The sequence below is a fragment of the Martes martes genome (genome assembly GCF_963455335.1).
Source record: "Martes martes genome assembly, chromosome: 1".
NCBI lineage: Eukaryota > Metazoa > Chordata > Mammalia > Carnivora > Mustelidae > Martes > Martes martes.
The window spans coordinates 212,307,384-212,321,365 of NC_137888.1; the positions used below are offsets into that span (position 1 = coordinate 212,307,384).

The 13,982-nt window shown below is 56.8% G+C and overlaps 1 protein-coding gene and 1 long non-coding RNA gene across 3 annotated transcripts in view; one reads left to right on the forward strand and one right to left on the reverse strand.

Annotated features, from left to right (window-relative positions):
• Positions 1-13,379, reverse strand: part of MYO1F (myosin IF) — a 31,610-nt gene extending 18,231 nt beyond the window's left edge. The window contains exons 1-11 of one of the 2 annotated variants that reach the window (XM_080821620.1): positions 13,236-13,379; positions 5,345-5,482; positions 4,824-4,913; positions 4,647-4,741; positions 4,148-4,235; positions 3,944-4,033; positions 1,695-1,826; positions 1,408-1,539; positions 1,065-1,197; positions 680-876; positions 119-199 (exon numbers count right to left, since the gene is read on the reverse strand). In XM_080821620.1, the coding sequence (XP_080677746.1) occupies positions 119-199; positions 680-876; positions 1,065-1,197; positions 1,408-1,539; positions 1,695-1,826; positions 3,944-4,033; positions 4,148-4,235; positions 4,647-4,741; positions 4,824-4,913; positions 5,345-5,482; positions 13,236-13,238 (1,179 nt within the window). In that variant the 5' untranslated portion in view covers positions 13,239-13,379. Of the gene's footprint in view, positions 1-118; positions 200-679; positions 877-1,064; positions 1,198-1,407; positions 1,540-1,694; positions 1,827-3,943; positions 4,034-4,147; positions 4,236-4,646; positions 4,742-4,823; positions 4,914-5,344; positions 5,483-5,568; positions 5,576-13,235 lie in introns of those variants that run through there. The other variant, XM_080821619.1, reaches the window with a different exon arrangement.
• On the forward strand, positions 90-2,266 carry LOC308354284. Its single transcript, XR_013967854.1, has 3 exons — positions 90-856; positions 1,758-1,845; positions 1,983-2,266. It is a non-coding gene; the product is annotated as an uncharacterized lncRNA (long non-coding RNA).
• Positions 13,380-13,982: the final 603 nt, after the last annotated feature.

The window sequence follows — 13,982 nt, forward strand, 5'->3', positions numbered from 1 at the left end:
CAAGGGAGGCCAAGGGTGTCGCCATCAGTGGGCTGATGCTGGAGGCTCCTGGGGCCACGGGGCCACCCCAGGAGGCTCAGGGAGGCACCAGGTGCAGGCCGGGGAGCAGAGGCCATACCTGGAAGATCTCAAAGCCGTAGATGTCGAGCACCCCGATACTGTACTCCTCCTGGGGCTTCTGCATAGCGCGGTTGATGGCCTGCAGTGTGGACGGCGACAGTGGGTGAGTGCCAGCGTGTTCCCCTCCGCGTGTGCTCTTAACCACGTTCCCAGGCTGTGTCCTCTGATGCCAGCTCCTCTCCTGCCTTCTCCAGCTCTCTGCCCCCCCCCGCCCCCAGTCACCCGCATGAGAACCCCAGGTGTTAGAACATCTGGGTTCCTACCTCGGGAGCTCGCTTGGCCTCTTAACCGTTCTGCACCTCTACATTCCCATCTTTAAATGGGGGTAATGATGGCGCGACTACTCTGTAGGGCTTTATAAAGCTTTAAACTGACGCATGGAGAAACATTTAGAACAGTAGTTGGTGGAGGCCAAGTGTTCTGTAATGTTGGCTCCTACAATATTGTCATCATGCTTGACCTTGACACATCCCGTGCCTGCCTTTCCCACCTGGCTGGTCCAAGCCCAGGGCGCTCTGGGGCAGGGCCTCTCCCACTCCCTGGCCCCGGCCCCTCTCACCTCCACAAGAAAATCGAAGAGACGGGCATAGAGCCCCTTGGCCAGGGCGTCGCGGGTGTAGGCTGCCTGCTCCACGTTGAGGGTCACGTCAATAGACTCGCTGCGTCCACCCCAGCGGCTGTCCATCTTGCGACTGGTGAGCTTCTCCTGCAGCCGCCCGCTGTCGATGCCCAGCAGGTAGGCGGGAAAGGCCAGCACTGCCAGGGTTGGGGGAAAAGAGGGCGCCGGTTAGGCTCTGGAGCCTCCTGTGGTGCTTCCATCCCTCCCCTTTGTGCCCGGTGACACAGATACTGTCCTCGTGGGTGTTCACCCTCCTGGGACCCAACTAGGAGGAAGCAGTTTGGATACACCCATCCACCCCATCGTCCCCAGCACCCACACTCACGGTCCACACTCTCTACCCGGGCGTAATTCCCATCCTCACAGAAGCTGATGTTTCCCAAGTGCAAGATTCCCGCCACCAGCTGCAGGACCAGCTGCTGGACGTTGGGCGGGATCCCGATGACCTGCATGGCATTCTGCAGGCACAACAGGGGCAGAACCTGTACCACGGATTGCCACCTGCGTCCTGCCCTCCTGGGTTAGGCTTCTGGGACCGCAGCATGGACGCAGGGAGTCAGGACACCTGGAGCCCTGTCTTGCCTATTTCACCCACTTGCTGTGTGACCTGAGGCAAATTCCTGCCCCTCTCTGGGCCTTGGCTTTCTAGAGTAGGGATCACGGCTCACCAAAGTCTCGTTGAAGTCGCTCCGGTCATCGGTACCATCCACCTTGTAGGTGTCCGATTGGAGGTAGTAATAGTAGTCGGGGGTCATGAGCCCCAGGTTTTGTCGCTGCTCCTGGGAGGCTCCTTCCAGCAGCTGGAGGGCGAGCAATGCTCATGCATCTGGCATTGGACTGGTGTCACCCTTGTGATCCCCCAGTCCTCACTGTCCTAGCCTCCTGGACCCTGACCCTCCCACCGTCTCCCCTTGGCTCTCCCTCGGCCCCAGCCTCACGGCCCCTTTCCTTGCACCTGATAGTAGATGTGGAAGTTCCTCTCATTTTCGTTCTGCATGACCACACGGGATTTCTCTAGCAGGAAGTTGGAGATCTTGCCCCCGTCTGGCTCCCCGCCACGACTGAACTGGATCTCAAAGTACTTGCCCTGAAGCCGAGAGAGCCAGGTGAGGCGCCCAGGGTCCCCGGGGGTGCAGTGCGGGGGGGATTGAGGATGGGTCTTAGGAGCCTGGCCTCTTTCCCCGTCTTGCCCACATGAGCCCAACTCTTCTTTTTTGACCACAACACCTCCGTGTCTCCGCAGGCTGCTGCTGGTTTTAGTGATCCTGGCTGTCTCTCACAGATTGTCCCTAAGCCCAGAGCGAGAGCCCCACAAGTCCCTTCTTTGGTCTCTGACAGTATCTGGGTTCTACTCTGCCTAGAGGTTGGAGGGCAGAGAAGCCCCCTTACTTGTTCCTTTTTGCCACTGTCATGCAATGACAATACACATTACATCATCCCACTACACAGACACCTGTAATGCAAGACCTACACTTAGTCTCTGGTATAATAAAATAGTATAAAACATTATGTTTTGGAGGTTCATCCACGTTTTTGTGTGTGTATCAGTAGTTTGAAAACATATACTGTGTGAATCCATTTATATAAAGTTCTAGAACAGCTGAAACTAATCTATGGTGGGGAAAAAAAAGAAAAGATCCAGAGGAGTGCTTGCTTCTGGGGTGAGGTGGGATTGGAGATTGACTTAAAAGGGAGGGAACTTTCTGGAGAGAGGGTGATGTTCTGTGTATTGATAGGGCTTTGGTAGCACAGACGCATTTTCCCAAACTCAGTGAATGGTTCACTTGAGATTTACGTGTTTTGCTCTACGCAAATTTTACTTTAAAAGAAATGAAAAAGCAATGAAAATTTATATTGGATTTTAATTGAGGATCCACATGCCGAGGTGATGGTGAGGCGGAAAGTAAGGTATCTGCAATTTACTGTCTAGTGCATCAAAAAAAAGATGGGTAGTGGTGCCTGCTGGCTCAGTTGGTGGAACATGTGACTCTTAAATCTCAGGGTTGTGAGTTCAAGCCCCACAGTGGGTGTGGAGCTTACTTAAAAAAATGAACAGATGGAGATATGATAAAGCAAGTAGAGCAAAATGTTAATGATAGACTCTCGGAGATGGGCAGCAGGTGTTCTCTATACCATTCTCCCAATTTTTCTGTGTTTTAATTATTTTTTTAAAAGTAGGCTCCACATCCAGTATGGAGCCCAAGAAAGGGCCCAGACTCATGAATCTGAAATCAAGGCAACTGACTCTTGATTTCAGATTCATGAGTCTGTTGCCCAACTGACTGAGCCTTCCAGGTGCCCCAGTACATTTTTTTTTTTTTTTAAAGATTTTGTTTATTTATTTGACAGACAGAGATCACAAGTAGGCAGAGAGGCAGGCAGAGAGAGAGGAAGGGAAGCAGGCTCCCTGCTGAGCAGAGAGCCCGATGCGGGGCTCGATCCCAGGACCCTGGGATCATGACCCGAGCCGAAGGCAGAGGCTTTAACCCACTGAGCCACCCAGGCGCCCCGCCCCAGTACATTTTTAAGGATAAAATTTTGAGGAAAATACTTAAAATATAATTATATGATCAATATGTTAGAAATAAAAATGTAATTAATAATATTTAGGGGAATAAAACATCTTATTGGTGTATGGAATTTATTAAATCATTTCATGTGTAGGTATTGTACTGGAATTACTGAGGTCTGTGTGTACTGGAATTACTGAGGTCTGCATGGTGGGCATTAACATCATCCCCATTTTATGGATGAGAAAACAGAAGCTTCAGGAAGTTCAAGCTGCTGAAACATTTTTTTTTTGTCCAAGCCACAAGTCTAAATAGTGACAGAATCAGACTGTAAATCCAGACCCAGTGACCTATTCTGTCTTCCATTAGGCTCAGCACTAAAGCCTGACACAAAGAAGGAGCCCAAGAACAATTTGTTGAAGAAAAGAATGAATGAGAGAATAAATTGGGAACTGAACTGTGAACAGGAACGGAGGTGGCATGGTTGCAGCCAGGAAAATATTTAAGAATGTTATACAGACAAGTCAAGGCTTCTACAGTTCAGCTGGTGGGGGAATCTTTTTCAGAAGGACCATAAGCAGGAAGTGAGTCTCCCATGAGCAGGAAGTGAGTCTCCCACCAAGGAGCAGGGCATTCCTATGCTATTGGGAACACAGGTGTTTGTGTGTTTGTGTGTGGGGGGCTGCAGACTCACAAAGCGGCTGGAATTGTTGTTGCGCACGGTCTTGGCGTTGCCGAAGGCCTCCAACAGTGGGTTTGATTGCAGGATGATATCCTTCACATGCTGGGGGGCAGAGGCAGGTGGAGGTGGGAAGAGGTCAGGAGGAGGTAGGTGGTTGCGGGGGTTAATTACCGTGCTGCTGGGGAGACCCAGCCCATCCTTCTGTTCTCCCCTCACCTGGACCTTCTCGCCCCCGCCAGACACCTTGGAGATGTAGCCCATGATGTATTTGGCTGCCACGGTCTTCCCAGCTCCACTCTCTCCACTGGAGGTGAGTGAAGGAAAGAATGATCAGCAGCCAGCAGGGAGGGAGGGTTGGGGGGAGGGTAAGCACCCTTTCTAGCGCCTGATCATTCATTCATTCATTCATTCATTCATCCTTCCTTCCTTCTTTCCTTCATTCACTACCATACCAGGTTCTAGGGAGACAATAGTGAAAAAGACAGACAAAAATCCCTGCCATCTCAGAGTGGACATTTGGAACGGACAGATGGACAATAATAGAATGGATGAATAAATATATCATGGGTCAGGGGGTGACAAGGAAAGTAAAGCAGGGCCAGGGGCAGAAAGGGACAGTAAGGCTCTGTTTGGGTCAGGAACTCTGAGCAAAGCTCCCTAGGCTGGTGAGGCTGTTGCGGGGCCTGGGCAGGAGGGTATGGGGCCCTCTACATACCTGATGATAACACACTGGTTCTCACAGTCAATGAGCATGTTGCGATACATGTTGTCCGTGAGGGCGTAGATGTGCGGGGGATTCTCGTACTGAGCCTGGTGGGGAAGGTCAGCTCTTAGCACAGGGCTGGAGGCTGGGGGTCCCGGGGCCATGCCTCCCACCTGGCCCCGGTCTTACTGCGCCCTGGTAGAGGTCGATCTCGCGGTCAGTGAAGTAAGGCATCTGCTTGAAGGGGTTTACGGAGATGAGCACGGAGCCGATGTAGGTCTGGGGTGCCGTTAAGGGCTGTGCAGTGTTCTGGCTGGCTTTGTTCCTCATGGGCCCCTGTCCCCTAAATCCTAATCCCCAGGGCCTCCAGGGCCCCATTGCTCAGAGCAAGAGATGGAGATACTCAGATGTGCTGGGGAAAACACAGGGCTGGGTCCAGAAGGGAGAGATGGTATGTACTGTGGCTGAGCTACCCAGGGCAGAGGGAGCAGGAAGGACCCCAGCCGCCCCAGAGCAGAGCCCTGCTGTCCCTCCCCCGTCCCCTCCTCCCAGCTGGTGCTCTCTCCGCCCATCCCTCCCTCTGCCTCTCCCTTCCACGCTGCAGTCCCTCTCCCGCCCTTCCCTGCGTTCATCCACGTGCTGTCCCTCCCTCCACTGGTCGGTCCCGCTCCCGTCCCTGTCTCCATCACTCTGCCCACGGCCCAGGGTACAAAGATGTAGTCGTCCATGAAGCGTTTGCGCAGGTTGCCCACGATGGCATCCTCCGTGATCTGGGGCAGCAACACCATGTCATCCACGCCGCTCTGCTTCACGTTGTGGCTCTGCCAGTGGAAACGCTCCTTGCTGCCCTGGGGTGGGGGTGGCCAGGTGGCAGTGAGCCGCTTTGGGGGGGGGTGGGGCTGGGCTGATGCCTCAGCCCCCCAGCCTGGCTCACCTCCATCACCGCCTTCCGATTCTGCCTCCCCTCAGCCACCTGCCAGCCTCCTTCCCCGATGCGGAGACACCAGGAGAGGTGGGGGCGCTTCAGTCCGGCTCCCTGCCCCAGAGGAGGGGGCTCTGTCCTCCCAACCCTCCACCTAGTGTCCCACTGTCACGGAGGAGACCGTGACGCCGGGCCCAGGGGGACAGAGTGTGCTTGGGGCTCCGGTGGCTGTGGGAGGGGAAAAGGGTGTCGGGGGGGAGGCTAGTTTGGGGGTGGACTCACCCTTCTTCTCACTTCTCCTTCGGACTCCGCGCCCCTCACTTCTCCAGCCCCCTCTCCCTGCCCAGGCTCCTGCTGAGTCCCTGATTTCTCCATGGCATTTGACCCACCGCCCACCTTTCCACCTCTTGGTGGCCTCCTTCCTCCTCCTCTCTTCCTCCCTCACGGTCACGCATCCTGGCCTGTCCTGGCTGTGACCTCTGTCCTCTGTGCTGTTACCCGGCTCCTCTGCCCCCGCCACTTTCCCTTCTCATTTTCTCCCTCAGTTTTTTTTTTTTTTTTTTTAAATCGGGTTAGACTTTCCTTAGGCCCCTGGGAGAAGACTCAGACACAGACTCCTCCCCCACAAGACCCCTCCTCCAGGAAGCCTGCCTGGAATGTTTTCTCTTTTCAGCCTTACTTTTCAGCTCATCCAGTGCCTCGGACCCTTAAACAGACTCGCTCTCAGTTCGGTGTACTCCTGCCACGGAGGAGTCTGAGGCCCCGAGCTTGCCTGGCAGGCGTGCTCGTGCCTACATACAGTGTGCCTCCTCCAGGAAGCCCGCCATTCTCAGACCTGGAGCTCTTGGAAGGCAGGGACTGGGACTGAGTCCTTTCTCAGCTCTAGAAGGGATGACCAGATGGATGGATGAGGAACAGGGGCAAACAAAGAAACCCAGCTTTGGGGGACACCCCCAGAGCAAAGGATGCTGGGAATCAGAGGCAAGTCCTGAGAGCTGACCAGCATCTGCCACGCAGATTCCAAGGATGGTGAGCTGGGCAGAGAGGACGCAGGCAGGCATGGGGCAGGAGGGGCAGCGTGGGACAGGGGCAGGAGGAGAGGCCATTCTTTCCTGGGGGCCCTGGGCAATTCCAGAACGGGGTTCATTGAGGAATGCCCACAGACATTAAATGAGGCCAGTTTTTGGTGGGGCGTAGCTCTGGCTTCCAATCTAGATGGGTGATCCAACACAGCTCTGAGCCTCAGTGGCCTCATCTCTACAATGGGAGAAGCAGCCTCCCTTTCCAGGGTTAATGGGAAGGAGCAAACCGCTCTGGGGCGCAAACTCCAAACTGGGGTGAGGGTCCCGCGCCCCTCTCCAGCCCAAGGAGTTGTGAGGATGGGCCCCGGGCGGAGCGGCCCTGGACAGAATTAGCATTCACCGAGGGCCCATGACGTGCTCGGAGCCGGGGGGCCAGGGGTGAAGGTCGCATCACCCACCAGCAGTCCTTACGGCAGCTCAGGGACATCTAGGGACAGAAGCGGAGGCTCCAGGAGGGTTTGACACTTGACTACGGACCCAGCTCGGTTGCCTCTGAGGGCGTGGGATTCGCGTCTGACAGCGAAGCCCAGGCTCTTCCGTCCACACCCGCAAGTGGCTGGGACCCATGGGGTGTTTGGGCTGGGACTCGAAAGCCAAGAAGGGCTTCGGGCGAGAGCTGGGAGAAGAAGCGCGCCAGGCAGTGTGGAGGTGCAGAAGCAGGAGCCGAGAGCAGACGAGGGAGCGTGTGGGGGGGTTAGGGCTCGGCCCCCCTCAAAGTGCTTCCAGCCTGAGCTGTCACAGGGAGTTTTTTCATGTGGCAAATCTGGTCTCGTCGCTCTGGGGCTGAGAAGCCGTCTGTGGCTTCCTGTCACGTTCCCACCCAACCATCCCACCAAAGATTTTCCCCGTGCGCTGCTAACTTCGGCCCCCAGGGAGACACTCTCTCAGTCCCTGCCCCAGGCGCCCCCGCGCTTTGCCGGTGCTCAGGTCTCAGCTCGGAACACCCTGCCTGCCTGGTCCCTGCCAGTCCGGCCTTCACACTCGGCTCAGGTGACACTTCCTGTAAGAAGCCCTCCCCAACCCCGGGCCAGGTGGAGGTTTCCTCTGGACCCCCACAGCCCCCCGGGGCCCCTGTCCACGTGCTGGGCACTCTGCTCTGGGCACCCTGCTCGTTAGCTACATCTTTCGTGTGCAAGGTCCCCAGGCCAGGGGCTCAGGTGGGGCCGGCTGCACATTTGAATGACCAAGTGGAGGAGTGGGATGGCCCGTGAATGAACGGAGGGGAGGTCAACCCGGGCCAGGTCCCTAAGGGCATTGAATGTCGAGCAAAGGAACTCAGGCTTGATTGTCAGCAGCTTGGGGAATTCTCAGCGGGGCTCCTGGGGACACTCTAAGAATTGTGGCAGCGTTTTCGGTTGTCTGGGGATGGGGACTGGCTGGCATTTCAAGCGGGCTGCAGGTGCCAGATTGGTCCATAAATTATCACCCTGACTGCAACCCCCACTGCACCCCACCAGCTGCTTATGTAAGTGACAAAACTGTTTATAATCACTGGAACCTAAGATCAAATTCTATTTTAGGTCTATACAGAAAAACAGTATGTTTTGCACGGCTGACACCCACTCCATGTTCCAGACTACCCAAGAGAGTTTTTAGTGTTACTAAGATTGTACTGAGACTCGTTCGGCATTTTGGAAACTCACGCTGCTCATGGTATTAGCGTGGCGGATGCCTCCGTCACTCGGCATCAGCCCACTGAGATGCTCCCGTGTCCCGGCGTGAGCACCTGGGGGCTCCGGTGGGCGTTCGTGGGCCACTGGCCTGAGCATTTTCATCTTTATGTGCCTATTTTCTTCCAAGTGACTTTCTCCTCCGCATTACAGGAGATCGCGTTATTTTTGAAACAATGGGAGTTGGTGTGTTTCACTGCCTGTGAATTTCAGTTTGGGGTTTCCAGGGGGCCTGCCAAGGGGTCTGTTACAAGAAGAGGGTGCTGGGTGGGATGCACCAAGAACCCCAGGGTGAGGTGGGAAGGGTGCTGGGGAGGGCAAAGCTGGGGGAGCAGCACGGGGCAGGGGTTGGAGAGGATGTCCAAGATAGAGGCTGAGCAGGGCGTCAGCTGGGAGGCTGGAGGCAGCCAGGAGCCGTGAGACCCGGAGATGACAGGGGCCAGTTGGGAGAAACAGGGAGCCATCGACCGGATCCCCGAGCTACTGAAGGTGTCCAGCTCCCTGGAGGCTCAGAGGGGGCCCCGGGGAGAGCCCTGGCGACCTCATCCAGAAGTCAGTTTGGGAGGTCAGGAGGTGTAGACAGGGAGGGAGGATGGCTTTCAGATGGTCTAGCTGAGAAGGGGAAGAGGAAAGATGCTGTGGGGAGAGGAGGGTTCAGGGAGCAGGTTTCCTGTTCTTAAGATGGGGAGACCAGAGCGTGTTGGTGAGAAGAGAGGATGAAATCTGGGAGAAGAGTGATACCCTTCATGGACTGGTGTCATTCAGGGGCTGCAGGCGGGGGTCTGCTCTTTCTTTGAGTCAACAGCGGGTGGGGAAGTGGGGGCTGCTGATGGGGGGGACAGGAAGTGGAACCTTTCTCTGAAGACCTCTGAGGCGAGGGACTTCCCGTGGTAACTATGGTAACCAACGCCCATCATCACAATAGGTAACAGCCCACTGGCAGGGACCGTGTGCCACACTGCGGTCTCGGCTTCTTCTGCGCCTGACCTCATTTATCATGCTGGGATCAGTACCGTGCCTAGGTCCACTCTGTGGAAGAGAACGCTACAGCACAGAGAAGTTCTTTGTCCTCTCCAAGGTCACACAGCAGGAAGGGAGGACCTGGGAGAGGATGGTAGAGACTGTCGCCCTTAGCCCTGTCCGGGTCAGAGGGGGCTGGGGTTGCTGCTTCAGATCAGACGAACGTGGGGCAGAGACAAGGTTGGTCCTGTCTAGAGTTTCCCCTGTGGGTCAGTCCAGTCTCTATGCTCCTGGGCCCATCAAGCTGGGCCGAAGCTCGAGGCCACTTCCTTTCTCTGGGGTCAGAGGTCCCAAAGCTGGCTGCGTCTGGCTGGGTCTCTTGGCCCCAACGAGCTGGTTCCTCTTCTTGTCCGTTTCTTCTTCCCCCCGCCAGCTGAGTGGCCCTCTGCCCCCGGCCGCCCCCCGCCATTCTGTCTCTCTGTGTCCTACCAGTGGGGGACCTGGAACCTCCAGATCCGGTCCTAGCCCCTTGTGAGGACAAAAACCGTGCATTGTTTGTGGTAGAGAGAGAGAGGGTGTTGCTCAAGGGAGGACAGATATGGAAGGACAGTCAAGAATTTTGGCATGGGACCAGCTGGGTGTGAGGCTCGGCTTGACAGCTGACTGACTCTGTGATCTTGGGGAGGCCGCCTCACTTCTCCAAGCCTCTCTTTTCCCATCTGTAAAACGGGTTCCATAATAAACCTCCTCCACTCGTTCTCTGAGAGGAGTCAGGGAGCCTTTGCGGAGAGGAGGTGAGCTAGAAGCCTCAGGAAATGGCAGCAGGTGGCCCCAAGAGCATTTAGTGGAGGTGATGGGTGACAGAAGATATAGGAGCTGGCGGATGGATGGTTGTTGAGGGAGTGAAGGACTGAATGAGGTACCACGGGGACGAGACTGCCTTCTCCTGTTCTGTATCATGAGTACCCATCTCCCTGTGTCTCCCAAGTCTCCCAGACCAAGTTGAAACTGAATTTCTGAGTCCCTTTTTTAGGGGTGGGGGTGCAATGAAGATGTTGTGGTCACAGCAGACCACAAGCCAAGTATGACTCAACCTGATGGGGCTCTTGTGAAAGAGAGTCAGGGCTAGAGTGGGAGGTGGGAGGTAGCTTCTAACTTTGGCTCTTCAGAGAGACCCCCCCCCCGCCAGTCTAAGGCAGAAGGCAGGGGGAGGGGAGCTTCCTGCTTCTTTGGGGGTGGAGATTCCAGATCCAAATGAGGCTGGAGGGATGAGCAGCCTGGGGCATGCGGGGGTCAGCACCCCCAAGCCCCCATGGCCCCTCCTCTTGTAGGGAGGATCGGGAGGTTGCAGGTCAAGGTGGGTGATGAAAGCGCGACCTTAGGAGTCACTGAGTTGACATCCTCTGCCACTTTGGGGCTTTACAGCAGCTCACTGACCCTCCCTGGAAGGGAAGGTTATTTCCTCATCTGGAAACAGTGATGGCTATTTCCTCATCGGGAAAATGGGGACACTGAGGGCTGTAGGCCTCATGGGGCAGCTAGCCGTGCAGAGCCAACAAGGTCAGGCTTGGGAAGTGGAAACGGGAGCCATCCTCACCATGCCCAGCAGTAGTCGCCTTAAGCTGGCTGGTCCCATGGGCTCTGCGTGTAAGGCCAGGGGGAGGGGCTGGAAGTGGAGCTTTTGCAATTTGCCCTAGCTGCTCTGGCCTCCCTGCTCCTGGGTGCTGATGAGAAGAGCCCCAGACTGGAGAGAACAACGAAACAGCCACTTCCTTCCTCGTTGGGGTCCCGCGAGCTGTGGTCACAAGCAGGGAGCAGATGTGAAGCTGTCCTGGCAGCCGTTGCTGGGGCTGGCCCCCAGCTCCTGCCCCCCAGCCCCCACCCCGGTGTGTCCCTGCAGCCTTGGTCCTGTCCTCCCCCATCTCAGTGGGGTTCCGGGGCCGCACTCTGATCCCTGCACTGTGCAAACAGCATCCTTGCCTCCAAAGGCTCTTGAGCTCCCCCCTCCCTTGGGGGGAGAGCTCTCAGTTTTGGCCTGACTGGAGGGCACAGGTGGGGACCCCTGTCCTTCTAGAGTCCGCCCCAACTCTCTCTTGGCCAACAGTCTTCTCTGTCCATCCCCACGGCTCTTGGCTGTGGACCAAGCAGCCACATCAAAGGTCTCCCTGCTTTTTTGGTCTGTAGTTTACAAACGGTCACCCTTAACCTCACCCCCCGCCCCCACCAACCGCCATCGTTCTGCGGATCCCCCCTGACAATGACCCACCACCGACCGCAAACATTCCACACTAACTGGCACCGAAAGCAGCCATCACCACCAGCAGCACACCCACGAGAGACACGGTCACCGCCAACTTGCAACAACAGATGCCAGTGAGCACCATCACCACCAGCGGCACCAACAGCCCAACAACCATCGTTCAGCGGTGACCGAGAATGAGTCACCTCTGCCCAGCACCTTCGCTAACTCCAGCAATGAATGAGCATCACCCACAGCGACGGTGACTGTAGAGGGGCTCTGTAAAGCGCTTTAGGAACATCGTTCCATTGAATCTTTCCATGCTCTTCCTGGCACTCATCATCATCCCTCCAGGAAGCAAGGATTAGCCTCGTGGATGGCGTCTGCCCCTTTTCTCCCCCCTCCGTGGTCCTCTTGGGGGAATATCTCCCCTCCTACAGCCCATCAGCTGAGCAAAACATTGACTAAGCAGTTCACAAGGCTTCCTTGGGAGGGGCTGCTTTTCTTTCAAGTAACAACTCATTTCCTGTGTTCTTTTGATCCAAGTCTGCCCATCCGAGCTCCTGAGCACCTCTGGCTTGGCTCCTTCTTCGAAGAATTCCCATCCCAAGCCCGGAGCTCTAGAGGATGGTCTGCTTTGTGAGTTACCCAGCGAGGTCCTTGGCCAGCGATGCCCAGGGTGTCCTGGGCTTTCCGAAGTCAGGAGAGGTTCTCTCTCAGACTAACCCGATCCCCACCTCTTGGTCTATCACCCTGCCTCCTCCGCCTAGGCCAGCTGCCTGCTGCAACTGCCGGGAGCACCGCAGTGGTCACCACTGGCTCTGTGACTGTCCCAGCCACATGCTGTCCTTGACAGACTGACGAAAAATGAAAGCTGAAGTGGCTTGCCCATGCATGGGGTGGTGGGTGCAAATTTTCGAGCCCGCCCGGGCTCTCTCTTAATGTAGGTGTCATGATGCTTCTGGGTCTAGACCCGTGACAGTGACAGTCTCCTGACCCCTTTCACTGTAATCATCATCAGATCTCAGCCTCACCCGGGGCGTGACACCTTGGGCCACAGAGTATCCCTTCTGAGCCATACTTGCTCAGAACGGTACCAGTGGCCGTGCTGGGTCTCACTGTCCCCTGTTTCTGTGATTGCTACGACCAGACCACCCCTACACACGCACGATGTCACGACACGATCGCTGCCCCCATTGCCCATTCGACCCAGCCTCCGCTCCCAGCTGTGGACTCAGAGCGGCAGAACCCACAGGCTCTCTGAAGTTCCGAGAGTTTCCCCGAATACCTTCTACATCTCAGCTGACTTCCAAATATGACATATGTGGGAACCGAGGCCCAGAGAGGGGAAGTGACTTGCCCAAGGCCACAAGGGAGGATGAGGGACCCAGCTGGGCTGGAAACTGGTTCCCGAAGCCCTGAGAAAGGGGTCTGTCCTTGTCCCCGCAGATGCCCTGTGATCCTGCACGGTCGTCCTCTGTCCTTCAGTCCCTGCTCCATCCTTGGTCCCCCATCATCATTCCCGCATCCTGGCCCTGCCAGATGTGAGCTTGGTCCCTGCTGAAGGATGCTGGGGGCCCCTGAAGCTGCAGTCGGGGACCCCCATGGGTCCTCTGGGCCCCTCCCCACGGCCCCACCTTCTGGTTGGTGGTGTCCAGGGCACCCCAACCTTGGGCTGGCGCCCCACCCCCACTCTTGCACTGCAGGGCCCGCCCTTGAAGGACTTACCATGGTGGGGGGGGGTGTCCTGTCAGGCCCCTGGGGAGGGACTGGATGGGTTGTGGCGGGGGTAGAGGCTCAGGGTGCTCCGGGGGGCGGCTCGGGCATGGCCCTGGTCCTGCTCCTGCCCCAGACTCCAGCCCTAGTTCCTCTTAGAACAGCCCCCGTCCCACTTCCTTTAGCGGGAGGGGCCACAGCTACAAGGGAGGGAAGCCGGGCCAGGGGCGGGGAGAGGGCTCCAGCCGGCAGTGGCGGGGCTGAGGGCGCTGGCTGTTTGGGGCTCTGAGCCTGCCTGAAGGGAGAGGTCGAGGACTGATGGCAGCAGCTGCCAGGCCCCGGAAAGGCCCTTTCTCCAACTGCCTGGACAGGGGCCGCAGCAGACAGCACCCAGGTCAGGCGGCTGCCGGGAGGCATTTGGGCTGCTCAGGTCTCTTCAAAACCACTTCAGATGTGCGTCTGCTCAGGCGCCCCTAAGCAAACCTCCTCTTCCAGAGCCGCCTCTGCCATCTGCCGGTCTTTTCCCTAGAAAGGCCGGTGGGGAGCCACGTGGGCCTGTCATGGGAGGCAGGTGGGGGGACACATCACGAGTGGAAGTTCCCAGGAAGCAGGGGCAGCTGTTACCTCCCAGACATGGGGTGTCAGCTCGGGATTTAATGCCCCCCCCCGCTCTGCTACTTCCGGGACCCCACGTTCTTATAAAATGGGGTGCGGGCCCTCGCCGCAGTGCCCGGCTCACCTAGGATTCATCAAGTGTTG